Source organism: Citrus sinensis, chromosome 7, assembly GCF_022201045.2.
Source record: "Citrus sinensis cultivar Valencia sweet orange chromosome 7, DVS_A1.0, whole genome shotgun sequence".
In the NCBI taxonomy this organism is placed as follows: Eukaryota; Viridiplantae; Streptophyta; class Magnoliopsida; order Sapindales; family Rutaceae; genus Citrus; species Citrus sinensis.
The window spans coordinates 17,815,240-17,835,814 of record NC_068562.1 but is presented as its reverse complement, the minus strand read 5'-3'; the positions used below and the strand labels follow the sequence as shown (position 1 = coordinate 17,835,814).

Below are 20,575 nucleotides of genomic sequence, written 5' to 3'. Positions count from 1 at the left end.
TATAAGAATAAAATTAAGGATCCAACATTTGATTTTGTCTATTTTTCACTTCCGTTAAACAAGATCATTGAAAAAAAATTAGCAATAGATATAATTGATTAAAGATGTTCGTTTCAATATCAAACAAATTTATTTTTAATTAGGCATTTAGGGAAAAAAATTTCTTTTGATGTTTATGATTAGTTCGATTATGAGTTCTTTTTATTTCACCATGATCTAAAATATGAGATTTTGTCTAGGTGGATGAAGCAATTCAAGAGACGAATGCTGAAACAAGTAATCCAAAAAATCATGTTGATAAATTTAAAATACCATTAATGGGAATGACCTTTGAAACAATGGAAAAAACTTGATGATATGGTCGACATGTAGGATTTTGGATTCAAGCTCAAATTTCATCTAAGACTAGATGGGGTTCTAATTATTTGACTAATAGGCAATTGTTTTTTCATTAATTATGTTGAGATAACCAAAAAAAGTATTTAGGGTCTATTTTGGATTGTTTTTGGAAAATTCAAAATTAATTTTCAAAATTCAAAATTAATTTTGAAAAGATAAAAACTAATTTCAGCATTTGATAAATTTTTTTAAAATTTACATTTTATAAAATCACCCTATCCTATAGCAGATTTTGAAAAGAAGGGATAACTTTTCAAAATCTGATTTTAAGAATTAGTTTTATATTTAATATAATTTCATATATATCCTCATGTATATTATAAAAATCTAAAAATGGCCTTATTAATTAGGAAATAAAATCATTAACTTTAAATATTATTTTATTATTATTAATTACATTGAGATAACAAAATAAAAAACAAAATTAATAATATAAAATATTTATATTAGTTGTTAATTATTATATATCCACAATAAAAAATATTTTATATGCATGTTTATAAATGTATAAATAAATTTAATTCAACATTATATCTAATTTAATAATTTATATTCTTACAACAGTTTAACAATAAGTTTTACCAAACACATACGACTGCTTATAAAAGTCAAAACATTTTTTAAAAACTTTTACCAAACATTTCACTGATTCTCTTCACAACCAATTATTTTTATAGCATAATTAGCAATAATTATTTTAAAAGCTAACATTACCAAATTGGCCCTTAGTCTCATTGATTTAATGTTGCTCAAAAAGTCATAATTTATTATACAAGAATATGAATAACATAATAGAATCATAATCAATTACATAGTTGGGTGATATTTCGTACTTGTATTATTACATACCATAATTATTATGATACTTCCTACTGTAATTATATGTCATAAATGACAATAATTTTGGTTATATATAAATATATATGAATGATATTATGGTCTCTATTTTAGCTATGTAGAATCATAATCTGATCCCTAGCACACAGTTTTAGAAAATCTCCGGTAGTAGAAGCCTTGATCGGTACTCTGCCAAAGCCCACATCGGAAAAATATTTCTATATATTGGGTAATGTAACATGCAATTCTCCATAAAAACTCCAGTGAGTTCCTGCCACCAATCAGCAAGTAATCAATCAATTTATAACACTTTAGAATGAATTTTTTTATATTAAATAGTCATTTTACTTGGAGTAATAGCATTACACTTATATAATTTATATGAAGAAATCCCAATAGTATCAATCATTATATTAACTGATGATGATTGATTTTATTATCTATAATTTTTTCGCTATCACCCCAACTTTTGGTTGAATTCTACATTTACATATATGTAACATCAGTTTAGATAAAAATTATATATCATAAATATGTAAATCGACAAGTGACATATGGTATAATTTTAATAATATTGTCTTTATAATTTGGGTTAGAATCCAAATATGTTATTATCTTCCTGCAAAATGTCATATTACTTAGAAAATTGTAATCATAGAATTACTCATAAAAGTATCTTATGTTTTATTTTAGGTAAATTTAAATATACATTTGAATAAATTGACTATCATTAATTTACCGCTAGATTTTCGATAAGTCATTAATCCATCTCCACCTCATTAATTTTTCTGTTTCTTTTGATGATCAACCATATTTGGTTGATGAATGTACGTATTTATCTCTAATACATCTAATCTTAATAAAACAATAAAAATACCCTTAAATTTGTTAATTAAAATATAATTTACTAAAAGTTTATTTTTCTCTTTACTCTCTCCACCTCTATGTTCTTACTCTCTCCATCTCTATGTTCTTCCTATTCTCAATGAACAAACTCCAAGCTAGAAGAAATTGATTGGTATCACAAGAAGACAGAAATACGTGTAAAAATAAATACACCATATTTTTCTCAGGCACTTGCTTTCTGTTTTGAATAAACCAAAGTCAAATATCTGTGCTTTTTGGTGGTGAGGGAGATACTGATAAGACAAGTAAAAAAAGAGAGGTTGAAAGGAGGTAATGGGGAAAATTTTATTGTTTGAAATTATAAATATTTTTGTTACATGGTTTATTATTTAGTTATCGGAAAAAACTAACGTGATAGAGTAATTAATTCTCTAAAATTAAGAGTGGATAGTAATTAATTATAAAACACTTTTGGTTGAGTTATATATATAGACACACATACACAAGCAACATTAGTTTAAATACAAACTATATCGTTAATATGTTGAACATAATATGCAAATAAAAAGGTGACATATGGTATTATTTTTATTAATATTGTCTCCATAGTTTGGGTTGTGCTTCGAACGCAGCCCACCCAGCCATCAAATAGATCTCAAAATTTTGAGTCGATGCCTCGATGGTATGTTTAATATCTAAAAAGTCCACCATTCAGCATCACTGCGGCACCACCTAATGCCCATGTGACTTACTATTTTGATTTTAAAAATATTTCAATATTATTAAATAATCATTTATATAATGGGTTAGATTATTTATTTCAACTTAATTTTTTGTCTAAAATATTTGACACAAATTTATATGCATTAGTCTCATCAAATCCAATGGTAAAGAATAAAGGAGGTGGATGAGTTATCAACATTCATTTTTCTTGTTGATTTTACACCTTCACTATTAAATTTTATCAGATCAATGTAAATTTGTATGAAAATTTTATGTCAGAACTTTCTGGTAAAGAATAAATACTGCTTCACATCCGTAATGCATTATAATTATTGTTTCCATAGTTTTTTTTTTCGTAATAATCAAAGAGAATTACCTGTTGGGGAAAATCACCATCTTCCAGCTGCGAATTTATCAACAGTTTCGCAGCACGGTGAAGAGGAGTAGGATCTCTCTCCATCTAACTCACAAACAGATTAAATTTAGGTAATGACAAAATGAAAGGAATTACTTTTTCTATTTTTTAGCAGAATATATAATTCGTAAATCGTACAAGTTGTTAAGGAAAACAATTGTTTAGTAATTAGCAGCCAATTACCTGTCCGGCATGGATTAAACTCATCATAGCCCATGCAGTTTGTACTAAATTCGATCGGTTTCCATCAAGAGGTATATATTTCTACATCACCAAATACAATGATTATATTTTGTAAAAATTATTAATTTTTTAAATGTAAAACTGAAAAAAATAATAATAAAAAGAAATCGGAAAACTAGTTACTATACTCCAAGAAAACCTGCTTAAAATTCAGGTAGCAATTTGTCGTTTGCTTGTTCAAATTTATATATTTCTGAGCTCGTAACGATCTGAATGTATATATTCGAATAATATTTACCTTAAGAAAACTTTATTTTTTCTTACCTATATTTTTTATGAGGATAAATATTTGAAAACAATATTTTTCATTTAGAGATGAAAAAAAAAACCAAAAAAAAAGTATATCATTCTGATTCATACTTTCATATATATCTATTTAGATTTTAGTTAAACTCATATTTATTCATATTTTATATAGGAAAAAAAAAGAACAAAAGCTGACAAACTTATAGTCCGAAAATATGTTCAATCAAAATTTTGCACTTAATTCTATCATATGCGATAATTAAGTTCTTAATAAAACATCTGAATGATTAAAACTAAATCATATTCAATCGTAGCAAAACTATAGCAAAACCTACTAACTATTTTAGGATCTAGTATTTTTTTATTTTATTATCAATGATTTCATGAGAACAATGAGGTTAATAATGTTTGAGGGAATTAAATTTTTTATACATCTATAATTATTGATCAAATCCAAAAAAATTACCTTGTTTGGGCAGGAACGGTAACTCTCTCCCCAACCACCGTCTTCGCATTGTATTTTGAGTAAAAAATCTGTTGCTTTACGAATAGCTAAACAATTGCTGTAAGTCTTTTTTGCAGCGACTAGCCCTGAAATTGCAAACCATGCACCGTACGTGAAGCAGATTCCCCAGCTACCATACCTGTCAAAGCATAATTAATTTTTTATAAACAATTTTCTAGGCTCTGCTTAAAATCTTGGAAAAAATCGAATAATTGTGCAAACGAATTTTGATCATTTTATGAGTTTTGATGACCATTGAAAGTTTAAAAGAAATTATTAATTAGTTTTGGTAAATACTCCTTTAGACATTTGAGTCAATTATCAAGCTAACCGCCCCTAAGACACCATATCACTACTGTTTTATTCGTTGAAACTAATTTTTTAAGGGTAAAAGAATATTTCTACAGTCTAATATAACTTAAAACTCATACAAATTTGACATTCAACTGGTGAAAAATAGATAAATTAAGCTATCTAATTAGACAATGTATTAGTTAAATAGTTGAATTAGAAAGATAGGGAGAGAATTAGATGGGCAAAAAGGATGGTCAGTCTGTCCCTGCTAACCTACCTCAACTCACAAGACTTTAACATTCTGTTTTTAAAGTCTGTTTAGTATCGGACTTGGATCTAGTCGTAGAACAAAAGCGTAGGCTTGGCCTAACCCTTAATTTTTTCTTAAAAGAAATAAATGAATTATTTTAGTTAATTAAAACAATAAAATCAAATACTAAAACTAAGAGGCTAAAAATAAGGCATCATTTAAAAAAGACCCGTCCTATCCAACTTCGGGCAAGCTTTTTAAGGATCTGGGCCTCTTTTAAAAACATGGGCTTGAGTTGAGGCTCGAACGATAGAAGAAAATTTTGTTATCAACCCATTAAAAAATTTAAAATTAAAAAAAAAAAAAAAAACAAAACAAAACATACCATACACCTTAAAATAATCACGACCTTTTTATAGTGAAAACGTACCAAGAACCATCAGATTTTTGTATGTCTTCAATAAATTTTGTAGCCTTGGCGATAAAGTTTTTAACCTCTTTTGTCCTGTGTTTTGGATATAACTTCTTAAACAAAGTCATTGCCTTCAATGCTGATGCAGTGCACTCAACTTTACTGGATCCAACACAATTCACAATCGCTAATAAGTCTGCGCTGGAATTTATAGCAAGAATATTTGTGTAAGATCAAACAAAAATTTGAAGAAATCTTACTCATATTCAATGATGACTTCATCAAGGAATTCTATAGGATTGAGCAACTGAAAAAAGAACCAAAAAAAAAAAAAAATTCAACTAATATAGATATTAATGGGTTAAGAAAATTTAGTAAAAAATAGGAAATGGAAAAGTTTAAACCGATTTTTTTAACTCTATATTTCTTTAGGATTTGAACTTTAGTGGTTAGTCAAATGAAACTGCATATTAATGCTAGAAAAAAATTTATATGTTCAAAATTATTACCTCTAACCATGATGGTGCTCCCGTTGGCTCCCAGGCTGGTACTCCACCAGTTTCACTCTGCATAAAAAGCTTTTAACTAATGAGACAATGAACAATTATTTTTTAGAAAGATTAAATTATTAAAGGATGGTGAATTTCTACCCCATAAATTCTGTAAATCCACCCCACTTTTAGAAAATAATTACAAAAAATTCTCACTATTTTTAAAATTTTCAAATAAAGAAGAATTAAAAAGAATTAATCAATTAAATCTATCTTAATTTATTTTATCGTGACTTAGATTTTTTTATTATATTTTACTAATAAGATTGCTTCAACCAAAATCTAAATTGATTATTTTACCCTTAAAAGGTAAAAATACCAAAAACTTTATTTTAATTTTATACAAAATTCATTGTTTCTAAATAGTTAATTCTACTTTATTAGTATGATTATTAATTTTTAATTAAACTAACATATGTCTTTATGAGAAAATACTCATTAAATTATTAGGCTGTCAAATTTATATTATTTACATGTAAAATATTAAAAATTATTAGATTTCATTTAAGAAGTTAGATTATAAGTCACAAAATTAAGTACCTAAAGTATTAGATACATAAGAATACATATTTTTTTGAGGCAAGTGGGTCATTTTATGTCATAAAACAAAATAATTAAATAGAACTTATATTAAAGCTACTTTAATTGTAAGAAAAAAACAAATAAGTAAAAAAAATGAGAATGATTTAATTGATTAATTACATAAATATTTTTGTTGATCTGTATTTCTTAAAAAAAAAGTGTATATATTGTAGATATTTCTTAGAAGTGGGGTCGATTTACACAAATAATGGGGTGGAAATATCCCTACCCATTATTAAAATAAGGGAAAAGAACACTTACACTTCTAAAGTTTGGGAAAATTATCATGTAGATCCTAAATTTTTAATAAGGGATACAAAAACTCTTTTTTTACTATAATATCCTAGTAGATAGTAACTAAAAATTAAAATTTTAAATTTTTTTAATAAATATTACTATAATTTAAATAGTTTAACTTGTCTAGTAGATTAATGATATTAGAATATGTTTTAATAGAACAAATAACTTTTCAAATGCAAATTAGTATATTTATTTTATTATATTTATTTTAATAATATATATGTGTTTATTATAAAATTTTTAAATATACCTATGTGTTAAATAGATTTTAAAATTAATAAAATATATCTCACATACTGAAATTATTTTATATAACATTATGAAAATAATTTAAATTTTTATGTATTTATTTTAATATTAAGTTTCTATTTATTATAAAATTTAGTTTAATATAATATAAGATTTTAAAGTATTAAAATGTTTTTTAAATATTAAAATTATTTTAAAAATATATTGTTTCATTCATTTAACATATATTACACTTCTATTTATTTTAAATCATTGGAGCTACTTTTTTTTTAAGTCAATAGAAATATAGGGTATTATAGTCAAAAGGATTTCTTGGTGTCCCTTATTGAAAATATGGATTTATATGACCATTTCTCAAAATCTTGAGGATGTAGATGTCTTTTCCCCACAAAATAACTTTCTCTAAACACAAAATGGGTGGGTATTTTAGGATTAATACATCAAAATATAAGAATAATTAAATCTTCACTATACACAATCAGTAATGAACACGAGTCATACATGCAAGTGGGACACTATGTACGAGCCTATTGTCGTTTGGTCATCCCCAAGTTAAAAAAAAAAAGACAACAAAAACTACATGAAGAAAAAATGTATCAATTGAAATTTAAGTATTGATCAAGTTTAGGATCCTAAATTTTATTAAAGCACAGAAAAGATATTAAGTCATATGGCTTAATTGTATAATACCATTATATTATTAAACAATATAACTTAATAACTTTTTCAAACTTTAATAAAATACTGAATCCTGAATTGACACATTTTTATTGGAATTTTTCCATGTTTATGCAAATTTTATGTCTAGATTTTTTTAGTTTTACATGAATTTGTTGTAGCCTATAATATTCTATGATTTCCATACTATGACCCCCCCTATTGGCCTCTTCAATTTTATTGATATAATGTTACAGTCAATTTAAGTTTATGTTTTCTCCATTATGGCCCCCATTGAACTAAATCTTGTTTCACCATTGCATACAAAATCTTCAAAACTTAAGAGAGCTTAAATTAGGATAAGATCTTATTTCATATATGCAATTGATGTTCGAAGATTAATTTTTTTTTCTTTTTGGTCAAATGTATAAAATTTAATAACAATACATGCAAATGATAAGGTCGCAAATATAAATTGTTCGCTCCTTACCTGCAGAGAAAGTACGTAATTAACAGCATCATAAAATCTTTCAGGTTCCATTTTTTCTCCAACAATTTCTGGTCGCATCATTGAGAAGTGTAGACAACACTGCATTCGTGAAATACGAAAGATATTATAAATTTATGTGCAAAATTATATGAAAAGTAATGGCCACTTTGATTGCCTTGTTTACCCAAAAATGGCCATTTCAATCAACTTTAATTACCAGTAAGGCTTCTGCAGTACAATCAGAAACTGGCCATCCGTGATCTTTATTAGAAAATGTCCATCCTCCTTTAGAAATATGACGAAACATTCTTTTAAAATCTCCTGGAGGATTATCAGTGACCTGCCAAATTGCATGCATATATATGTGTGAACCAAAAAAAAAAAAATTGTGGGGGTGTCCTATGTATAAAAATTTCAAAACATAAGTATGAAAATTAACCTGAGACGTTTTAAGGAAGTCATGTGCTTTCATAAGTATTGGACCAATTTCGTCAGTAAGACTGCAAGCAAGTAAAGTTTGAACGGCAATAGCACAATCCCATGTTTGACTACCGAAGCTCTGCATGTATTAATTGTTAACAATAACTTTTCAGCTTACAACGACAAAAATATTGAAAACTCTCTTGTGCGGAGGTTAGCAAATTTTAAAACGTATGGTTAAGCTAGATATTAGGTAGGTAGGTGTGTGTGTGTGTGTGTGTGGATTCCTTTTTTAGTGAGGGTTCTCTACTAAGGGTTGGCAAAATTTGAATCCAGATTTAGAAGTAGGTGCATCCGGATCCGGATCCGCATTAATATTTCTATATCTGGATGCGGATCCGGATCCGCATTAATATTTCTATATCTGGACCCACATCTAGATCCGCAAAAAAAGATGCGGATCCGGATCCGCATTAATATTTCTATATCTAGACCCACATCTAGATCCGCAAAAAAAGATGCGGATCCGGATGCGGATAATATCTGCAACAGATGCGGGCGAATATTCCAGATATCCGGATCCGTAAAAATTAAAACTCAATAATTTACCTAATAATATCAAATAAAATCTAATCATAATTCAACATTAATAATTCAACATGAATAACATACAATAATCTCATAAAACTACAAATAAAATTTAATTTTAATATATATTTTTAATTTGATTTAAAATAAAATTCAATAATTTACCTAATAATATAAAATAAAATTCAATTATAATCCAACAATTAATAATTCAAAATGAATAAGATACAACAACATCATAAATACACAAATAAAATTTAATTTTTTTATTTTTTATTTTAATATACATTTTTATTTTTATTTTTTAATTTAAAATCAAATTCAATAATTTACTTAATAATATCAAATAAAATTCAATCATAATCCAATAATTAATAATTCAACATGAATAATATACAACAACGTCATAAATCCACAAATAAAATTTATTTTTTAATTTTTTATTTAATTTTTAATATATTTTTTAATTTAATTTTTAATCTAAAATAAAATTTATTCATATCCGGATCCGGATAACTGCGGATCCCAAATTTTCATATTTATATCCGTATTTTTTAATATGTGGATCTGAATCTTCTAAATCTTTGCGGATCCGGGCCGGATCTAAATTTAAATGTCATCCCTACCTCTACTTTTGTATGTATGGTAAAAGACTAGTTAAAAGTTTTTAAAAAAACATAAATTTTAATACACCAAAAGACAAATACATTGTATTGCAATATATATTTAAAAGCATGTTTCGATAAAAAATATTGAAAACTCTCGAAGTGTGGATGTTCACAGATTTAAAGTGCAAGGTTAAGCTAGATATTAGGAAGGTACATATAGAGTTTATGTCTACTAAGAGTTCCTTTACCTTAATATGATAAAGACAGGATAAAAAAGAAAAAAACCTATATTTTAATACACTAAAAAGTAAAATACATTATATTAAAGTGTGTATATATATATATTCAGCTTGTCCCTTATTTTATTAACATAGGGGACCCTTTATAAGATAATTCCTTACACAACGTTGTAAAACGTAGACTTTGCACAAAAAAATAGTGAGAACGTCACTCCTGAGCATATATATAGCTAATATTGTATATTTATAATTTATTAGGTATTGTCATCTAGTCCAAATCTTAATTTTAAAATGGAGGAACGTCCTTACTAGAAAGTAAATTGACCATTTTAACATGTCAGTGCATTGCATCACAATTTTTTTTTTAAAAAAAATCTAATTAACATCAAATTAGTTGGATTAAAAATGTGCATTATTTGTATTGTTTCACATCTATGGCTATAGTGATCAGATTATAAAAGTCAATGGATCTAGCTAATATCCAGAAACTAATTCTTGAGTTGGATTTTCCAAACTTGTATTCTTATTGCAAGAATTATTCTTTAGATGAATTGAGATTCGTCCCCCTATCATGTACGAACTAGTCCACACATGTATGGCGTGTTCTATTTACTGTAATTTTTATCACGTGGAATAATAGTGTGCATTCCAATGGTGGGTGTGTTAACTCATAAGTTGAGGATTCCCCCAAAATTATTAGCCAAAGTACAGCTTTTTTCCTACAAGATTTTAAAATATAATCAAAAGAAAAATGTTAAAAGTTTGTTTGCTTATAATATAATTAATGCAGGACGAAATTATACGAACCTGCACTTTCATTCCATCTTCTCCAACCCATAAGTACTCGCTGATCCTAGAAAGATGCTTCTTAAAATAATCGCTGTTAGGATCTTCGACCCAACAAGAGAGCATATTCAATGGCTGTTCGATGAAGCATGTATCAGTTAACATATATGAGTCTGGAAATATAAACGTATTTATTACTTTAGTTCATTTACCTTTTCAACACATCCAATAGTCATGTACCGGCTGGCCTCATCTTCATAATGAATGTGATTCATTGCAATTTCTAGAGACTTCTCTCTCAATTGGTTAAGAGGCCAACGATTAAGAACGGGCTCAACTACATTATATAGAGTATCCCAAAGCAAGTTTTGAACGGAAGTATGAGGAAAGAAGATATCCTCCTGCAAAAAAAAAAAAACTTTCATAATCAATTGATCATTGCATCAAGCAATAAAGTCTCTCAATGTATGACCTTTCGTTCGATTGACTGAGATTCCGTTTTGTATTTTGATTATGTGGCTGGAAGGTAGCGGACTGGACACTTAAATTAGGGAGAGCTTACTTTAATTGGGGGCATTCAATTTTTTAACTGTTTAGTTGAACACATTTAATGTCCCAAAACTTTTTTTTTTATACACTAATATATTACAATACAATCATAAGTCAGTCGGGATTCTCTTGAATAATTCTATTGTGAAACAGCCCGAATGTCAACCTTTCACTTAAAGTTGAAGGGAAGTCTGCCCTTACTATTAATATCGGAGGGTGATTGATTCTACCCTAACGTGGGGAGACTATTCAACCCCTATTATAGGAAGGAATCAAGTCGTTGGGACTTGAACCCATGACCTCAACGTTGTCATGGGTGTACCAATGGGCTACGGACACATTGGCCCCAAAACTTTCTTTTAAATTTTAAAAATAGTAATAAATTATTTAATTTAAATATTAGAGTTTATTATGGCCACATTTGTGACAGTAATCTTTTTCTAAGTAATCTCCACAAAATTAAAAGAAAAAATCTAAGTAGTCTCCATAAGATATCTAAAAATACAAAATTACATGGCTATTAGAATTTGAACCATTCTCTAAACTATTGAATAACATTCTTACCATTAAATTGCAAGGTCATTAAAATATAAGTATTGTTATATAAAAAATGTGTCCAAATTATTTTTAATTAACTCTTAGAATAGGGGTTTAGAATACATTTAAAAGAAGAATAATAGCTCGAAGGAGGCTGAAGTCTTTCCTGATTACTAATTGTGTCCACCCACACTTATAAGTTACTGCTGATGTGGAATATAAAAATAAAAGCTCTAATTATTAAGGGATGTATACTTGAAAACTATTTACTGAACGTCTTGATATTAAAGCACAATTGCCTCCACAAGCCGCCCCCCCCCCCCCCCCCCCCCTCCCGCCGGCGCCCAAAAAAAAAAAAAGAAGTTAAAATAAGATGAAATCAATTTAATGAAAGAACCTTTGCACAGAAATGTCGCATTTTACTCCAATGAATGTCGCTGTAAGGTTGAGTGTAAATCTCTTCTCTCAGTTGTAAAATAAGCGGTGTGATTGGACTGACAAATCTTTTTCCATACAAATATGACATAGGCATGTATGTCACCCGACAGTAGCAAAGCAATTTTCCTGTAATGTTGAAAGAAAATGAAAATTCAGAATAAGATTTGAACTCACAGCATATTTTAGAACTTAATTATAAGAGATATTGCAGCATCAATTTTCAATTTGAAATTAAAATTGAACTTGTGTCAAACCAAAAATAACTATCTGTTCAACCCGTTGATTTATGCTTATAATTAAAGTCACCCCCCAAAATAATGTTATGGCTATTTAATTACTTTACCCTTGCCCGCTTGCCCTCTCAATGCCCTAATAATCATTTTCCAATGGAGAAATTATCGTCCCCATGAAGCTTTCTCAATCTTTAAAACATATCCCAAAAATTATTATTTGTTCAGCAACAAATTATATCACTTTTCCTTCTTGTCATTAATAGAGATTAACTATTGATGATGTCATAACAGTGATTTGGACATTTAATATCGTCATTCGCCAAAAAAAAATCAATTTTTTATCCGATAATTATCATTTTTTTACCTTAATGATTGCTAAAAGTATGAATTTTTTCACCTGTCATTAAACTACACTTCAAGAGCAAGACGCTTTTAACTTGTTAATGGAAATGTGAAAAGCTGATTGTTAATGGAAATGTGAAAAACTGATACAATAGGTAAACTTTGCATAAACCGCCGTACAAATTCAAACTTTTGAGGTAAGATAATTCGGACCAACAATTGATAATTTTCCATCTCAGAAAATACTCAATTGACATTTTTATAAAAGTGGAAGCCCGGAAATTTAACTGACAACAATAATGAATGATGGATGTTTGCAAGTTCTATGAACTAACCTGGACTGATAGGTAGAAAGGAAGGAAACTTCCAAAATTCTGGAGGCATTGGGTTGCATCCAGACCAATCATAAACGCCAAGAATCTATTAGACAAAGGAAAAAAAAATCAAATCACTACGAAAATATTGTTGCTTATAATCAAGATTTCACAAGATTTAGCAAGAAGAATGATGGATTATACTGAAAGCCAAGTCTTTCCCCAAGACGGGATGCCGGTTGCTCCGCCGCGATCAAGAATCCATTTTCGAGCTCTTGCACAAGCATTGTTCCCGCCACCGTCGGGTCCTTCTCCGAGTAAACGCATGCATATGTAATTAAAGACAGTACCAAACATTGTGCTGTGCCCCTCAACGTGTAATCCCCATCCCCCATCTTCATTCTGTTTATATAATTCACATAATATTGCAATCGAAAATCATTCAACGTGCATGAGAAATTAAACCTTTGTACAATAATCAATGATTGAATTTTTAAGCACCTGATGATTATATGTGTAACGAAGCATTTCTTTGCGGTGTTCGCTAGAGAATACAATGTTAAGATACCCAGTAATGTATAAACAAATTATCTGCACATTTTTTAAAGTTTTAAAGCTAGATTAATAGTTGAATGAATAAGAGAGCACTGTGATTGTAAATTTGAGAGAATTATGAATTAACGATAATTACAAATGGGGTGTTATAAAACAAGGGGCCAGAATTATCAGCAGGCCAGTGGCCATGGCTAGATTGCAAGGCTGAAAATTTGTGAACTGCCCTCCGCAGTGCGGTTGTGGCAATTTCATGTGTAATCTTCTCTCCATGATCACCAATTTTTACTTGCGGAATTGTTTGTTCGAACTTCTTCTCTCTTAAAATCTGCAATTAATTAGTAGAAAAAAAATAAAAAGTTATGTATGTTTTGGTAACTTAAAAAAAAAATGTTGCTTGTGCATTAAATAAAATACCTGAATTTGCCAGATGAGTTCAGAAGCATTTTTAACATTAAAGCGATTTTTGAAGTAATTTAAACGGGCCTCTTCAACCTCAGCTATCTCTTCAGGGGATCCTGCATCAGGATCAAATACCCAAAATTGCCTGCCATCAAAGTTGTTTGTGCTGAATATGTATGGATCCTTTTTTGTCCCATGATCTCCAATCTTAAGCCTCCACATTCTTCTTAATGCTGATCTACTAGCTATATCAGAAACTAAATTTTAGTCCATAGAGTTGTGAGGGTTATTTTATATATCACCAGTGACCAGGTAGATCGAAAATGAGAATGAAATAGAGAGAATTCTTCTGCAAGTCATTATCTTATTTATTATAAATGTTTGGTGATGTCAATGAGCAAAACTGTATTGCAGCCTTATCAATGCACCGATCGCTCCAGATTTTTCATGTATTCCTCAAAATCTTGGGACAATAAATAGAAGCACTAGATATAGAATAAAAAACTTTAAAATGCAATGAAACTGTTAGCATTATGTATTTATTGTGCACATGATGCACAGTGGTCACACTATAACAAATGACTTGAGAGTAATTAATAAAATTATGTCATTCTTATTTAGTACAGGGCAAAACTACTTTACAAACTTTATGTATTATAACCGTAAAAATTATCACAAGTTATTCACTATTAGTCATCATTACTTATGACGCACAATATCTTTTATAAATTTGTGATCGATAACAAAAAAAATTATAATCATTATAGTACAGTAATTACAGGTAAACTAATGCACTAATATTTCTTTTTTTTTTTTTAAATAAGATTCCACTAATCAATTAAAGATACATAACGCACGTCATTTCGTACAAAACATAGTCACTACTTCTGTATTGATTAAATGATGAGTCATGATAATAATTAATAAACAGGTAAACAAAACCGTTGATGAAATTAAATACGTGACAGACATAGAAAAAAGAAACAAGTTCTGTATATCTAACAACGAAATTTGTTTGGTACAATAATTTGGAAAAAAAATAAAGTGAATTAAGTGTCAATGCATTCGTAAAAGGAAACAAAACATCACACCTGGCATAATAACTCCCTTGCCTACTCCTTTATCTTTACTGGTGTAATCATTTATGGGACGGGAGGGAGTAGGGGTGGCAATTCGCGCACGTCTCTAATTAGTGTCGTGTTACATTTAAGTAAATACATATGTGATTAATCTATTAATTGTATCAAAATATTAAACCATCAATTCATTTAACATATTTAATAGTAAAATTAAAAATTAATTTAGAATATAAAAAATATAACATTATTAATTTATTATTCTTGAAAAAGGTTATAATTACTTAATATGATATTAAGTGTCACATGAATAAATTTATGATACAATTTGAGTATGACTTAGATAATTAATTTAATATTAATTTTTTGTTGGGGTGGTGGGGGATTTGGATGCTGATATAGGCGGGTAGTTTAATGAAACGTAGACAAAAAATCAACCAAAATAAAATCAATTGAATCCTAGGACTCGTTCGGAATTGTCGTTGAAATATCTAAAAGTGATTTTGACAGCCTCAAAACTAATTATGATTTTGAAACATAATTATATCATCTATATAATTTCGTATATATTCTGATATGTAAGACGTGAGCCCAAAATTATTCTTATTGAATTATCAAATAAAATCACAAAGTTTAAGAAGATTAATAGATCATGAATATTTGATTCTTTTTTCTTTTCCCCCACTTTTGAGCTTTGAGATGTAAATATTCAGGATACTAGCAGAAATTTCCATCTTTATTTGGGGACTCCTTAATAAACCCCTCAAATCATTATACCTTAGAAGATAAGATGCGTGTTATATGGTCCATATGGGATAGCGCCATCGGTCACAATCAACCTCCGCTAACATCACTCTATATCATAGGTGATTTCCAAACAAAGCAAATATTGACAATAAATGCGTAACACGCTCACATATGAAAAAGATCTATTATGTAACGGAAAAGGATATTCTATCTCTTCTGAGTTTTTCAAGATCTTATGCCATATGTCTTTTAGTAATAGTGTATGGGTAAGATTCAACTTCTTTTATTTTTTATTTATTAAGTACCAATCAATAATTGAGTTATTTGTTCAAGACATGATCAAATCATGAGAGAATCATAATCCTTATGCAACACCTGTATTTCTTGGATGTAATTCCTTTATTTATTTATTTTTTTAAAAAAAAAGGTGAAAGAGTGGAAAAAGCTCAAACAATTTTATAACTTTTTATTTCTCATAGAATTTAAATTTGAATAAAATCAAATAACTTAAACATTACTCGATCTTGACACAAATTTGTTTTGAGTATAATGTTTAGGAAAATTTACTCTAATGATCCTTTATCCAGAGCAATAGAGCATTGGCAAATAAATTTTGGTCACTTGAGCTGCAGAGATTTTAAGCCAATCATGTTATCATAACTAATATATTGATTGGCATACTCAAAGCCACTGCATTTATTAGACGGTACGCATCCTTTGCAGACTTTGTCAATGATGTTAAATCTGTGATGCGACATCATACCTGTCGGCCTGATTAATGCTATTGTAACATTCAACAGTGCCAATTCCAAGCATCAGATAACCAAAAAACAAAAAAACAAATCGTAATTGAGATTCGGGATTTCACAATGATAGAAACAGATCGGTTCACATAAATAGGACCAATTTTAAAACAAGTTGGGGTTCGGCATCTAAATAGATCCCACTTATAAATTTGGAATAAAATTGGGATTTATATCGTGACCTCAATAATCCCAACTAACAATATGTTTAACATCATTTTTTCTTTAATGTTATTAATTATAAGTCATTATCTAATAAAAAGATTCATTACTTTATTAAAGCAAGAAAGAAATAAGAGATAAACTAAAAGGTAAGAATTATACATATTTTAATACTATGTACTTTATCTTATAGTATATTAGAGTGTATGTTTTTATCATCTTTTAAAAAATTCCGTATTTTGATAAAATATAGATTTCTCATTAGAGCATTACTCATTAATTATATATTTATTAATTAGCAATATATAATATTCTTTACTTTTTCAAATATATTACAATGTTCTTTTTAATGTCAATTGAGTTGTTAATTAAACACAAATTTTTTTTTTGAAGATAAATTCATTAAATAAACTCGATTACAAATTGTTCAATAACCAACGAGGTGGAACAGCACTCCACTCGCTAGGACCTGACAAAGAACCCCCCACCCTAGCGACTCTATGGGCAGCAACGTTCGCAGATCGACGGACAAAAGAGAATTGCACTTCTCCTAATTCCTGAGCTAAGAAACGGCATTCCTCAATGATGAGGCCAAAGCCATTGGGACTTGAAAGATTCTCAGTTAAAGCCTTAAAAACCTGCAGACAGTCCACTTCAATAATCACACAAGGAAGGTGCAAACATTTCAACCAGCTAAGAGCTTCTCTAACACCAAGCGCCTCTGCTTCTCTAGCCCCAAAACTTCCAGCAAAACAGTCACATTTTGCAGCCAAGAAATTGCCCTCAAAGTTGCGAACCACACAACCAAAGCTAATCTTCGACTGAGATGAAAACACAGCAGCATCAACGTTATACTTAAACCATCCATCATGAGGTCTTTCCCAACACACAGCCCCATGCCTCAAACTACTCCCAAACGCATCATCAAACAGAATCTGTTTCCTCCAATATTGCCACTGGTGAAGAAGGTGACCAGCTGAGTTAAGAATTTGATAAACCCGACCACACCTGCTGTTCCAAACTTTATCATTACGCTGAACCCAAATCCTCCAACAAACCATAGCTGCAAGCTCAACACAAAAATTTTAATATATGAAAATTTTAAAATTAAATCTTATTAAAGCATTTTTTGGAAATTTAAATATAATTGAGCGAGACTTTCACGACATTTGGGACAATTGGATTGTCTGGGCTTTTTAACAGTCCAAGATTATTCTTAATTTTGATTATAACTATACAAAATGAGATGGAAGTTAGATCAAGTTTGTATCCCATTTATATTTTGTTTACTAATTAGAAACAAAAATGAGAATGAAGGAATGAAATTCATTAACTTGTTTAGTCCCAAAATAAGGAGGAGGAATGTTAATGAAATTTGAGTGGGCCCCACAAAATTGAAAATGTAGAACAAGAATCCTATTTCCAAGGGGTAGGTGAGAATAAGAATGAGGAAAGAAAGAGAAGTGAATTGACATTTGTATCCTTAGTGAAAATTAAAAATTCATTTTTACCCTATTTAATGATAATTATAATAATTATTATTATTATGATTTGTTGTTATTAACAATAATTATTTTCAATAATAATTATAATAATCAAAATTATTATAACAAATAATGATAATGATCAACTAAGGTTATTTTAATAATTTGTAACAGTACATTATGATTCCAAGATAAAGTAAATATATTAATAGCAAGATAACTCATTCTAATTCTAATTTGCAAAGCTAAAGTAAAAAATTTATTCTTATTCTCCATTTTGATTCCAACCCATTCAATTCAAGTCTATCCTGATTTCAGCCATTTTGATTATTGATTGGTAAATGCATCATTAAGTAGGTGGGATAAAAATGAAATTGTCAAATCCCATACCATCCCGGCCCATTACCATCTCTAGCCAAGCATGCATGAGAATCTCCTTTTCCTTCTCACTCGCTCTCTATTTCTTTTTTCCTATTTCAAAACAGATTATATAACATTTCATTCCAACACAAAAAATAATGGTATAAAACTATTAGTTTAATGTAATAAATAATTGGGTCAATTGATACAATCGCACTAAAGTACAAAAGAGAAACTCCCATACACTTGAGAAATCAACAAAAATATTTCCACCTAGTGTACACATAACAAATTTGAGCTCTATTTTCAATTGCTTCAGCTCTTTTCATAGATTCCCACACATAAAATGGTATATAGTTAATCGATGCATGAATTAAGAAAAAAAAGTAATAATAGAGCTACAAACTTTTGACATGATTAAATTAGTTGGATTAAGTACCTATAGGCTAACATAATTTGCTTTTGATATTTTATCCAATCAATGAATTTATGCCACATCAATTTGTATAAAATAATTAAAAAGATTAATACCTAATTTAACTTGTTTTTCTCCTTCTCAGTATGTTTAATTTATGTTCATTCATTTATGATAAGTCTATCCTGAGACCTTGACAATTCCTTCCTATTCCTTCTTCAGGTTTGGTTCTTTTTTTTTTTTTTTTGAAATTCTTTAAGTTTGGTATTAAAATTATTATAGAGAGAGAGAGAGAAGAAGAACAATTAATGGTAACATTTTTTTTCTATCCTTTCCATCCTTTTATTCTGTTTATAACAATCTTTTCTTTCCCTTGGTATTGATTAAAGTGCCTTTTGTTTAGTCCCCCTCTATTTTCCATCTCTTTCAAAGGTCAATTAGAAAAGCCAACTATATACCAATTGAAAAAGAGGAAGCTTGACCTTGCTTAATTAATGCTTCCTTGAATGTTCATCACATATACACCGCATTGAATGATATAAGATTGTAGTTATAAATTCTAGTTTCTGCAAAGATTTAAACGTGGTGATAGTTGAGGTGTATTAGCAAGGTAGGTAAGTACGCCTGTGTCACTGGAAGCTGATTTAGCATTTAAGTTTTAATATATGTGGCACATGATGGCTAAATAACTGCTGCAGAAATTATTTAGGCTTTATGACATAATTGGAATTGCTTATGGTGGTTAGAGAACTACCCATAACACATAATGTTTAGATAATTGACCACAATGAATAGTTAACTCCTGTGGTAGTTATTTAGGTGTTTACATCATTGAGGGAGTTATTGTAGCGTAGCTAAAGCTTGGTTCCATTGCTCATACTAAATTGGACATTTAGAAGTTTGACGGAAAAAATGACTCCAATCATTGAAAGGTGAAAATTGAAGCCCTACTAGTATATCAAAAGTTGGAAATTGCTCTAGAAAAAAATCCAACTAGGAATAGACTTCTTGATGATGAGGATCTTAGAGAAAATATAGGAAAGGCATGTAGTCCATCATTCTAAGCCTTAGAGATGAAGTTCATAGGGAAGTTTTAGGAGAAAAATATGCTTCAGATATCTGGGCGAAGCCTAAAAAAGTCTACACGACAAAAAAACTTTAACAAATAGATTTTAAATAAATAAAGGATTTAATACTCTTTTAATGGAGAAAAAAATCCAATTTGTGTTTCTTGATAAAAATTTTGAAATTTAACCTTACGGTTTGTAATTATGTTGAATCCTAGGACTTGCTTGGAATTGTCGTTAAAATGTCTAAAAGTGATTTTGACAGCCTCAACACTAATTATGATTTTGAAACATAATTATATCATCTACATAATTTCGTATATACTCTAATATGTAAGACGTGAGCCCAAAATTATTCTTATTGAATTATCAAATAAAATCACAAAGTTTAAGAAGATTAATAGATCATGAATATTTGATTCTTTTTTCTTTTCCCCCACTTTTGAGCTTTGAG

At 28.9% G+C, this 20,575-nt stretch overlaps 1 protein-coding gene across 1 annotated transcript; it reads right to left on the bottom strand.

The window, feature by feature from the left end:
- Positions 1–1,132: 1,132 nt before the first annotated feature.
- Positions 1,133–14,455, bottom strand: LOC102612414 (beta-amyrin synthase-like). The gene is made up of 18 exons (XM_052444744.1): positions 14,023–14,455; positions 13,745–13,933; positions 13,555–13,644; positions 13,258–13,455; positions 13,075–13,159; positions 12,124–12,290; positions 10,853–11,041; positions 10,662–10,775; positions 8,439–8,558; positions 8,217–8,339; positions 8,000–8,098; positions 5,680–5,736; positions 5,431–5,477; positions 5,189–5,332; positions 4,176–4,353; positions 3,404–3,484; positions 3,182–3,265; positions 1,133–1,507 (listed from the first exon to the last, which is right to left on the bottom strand). The coding sequence occupies exons 1-18, from the start codon at positions 14,227–14,229 to the stop codon at positions 1,388–1,390; spliced, it is 2,292 nt and encodes a 763-aa protein (XP_052300704.1). The 5' UTR covers positions 14,230–14,455; the 3' UTR covers positions 1,133–1,387.
- Positions 14,456–20,575: the final 6,120 nt, after the last annotated feature.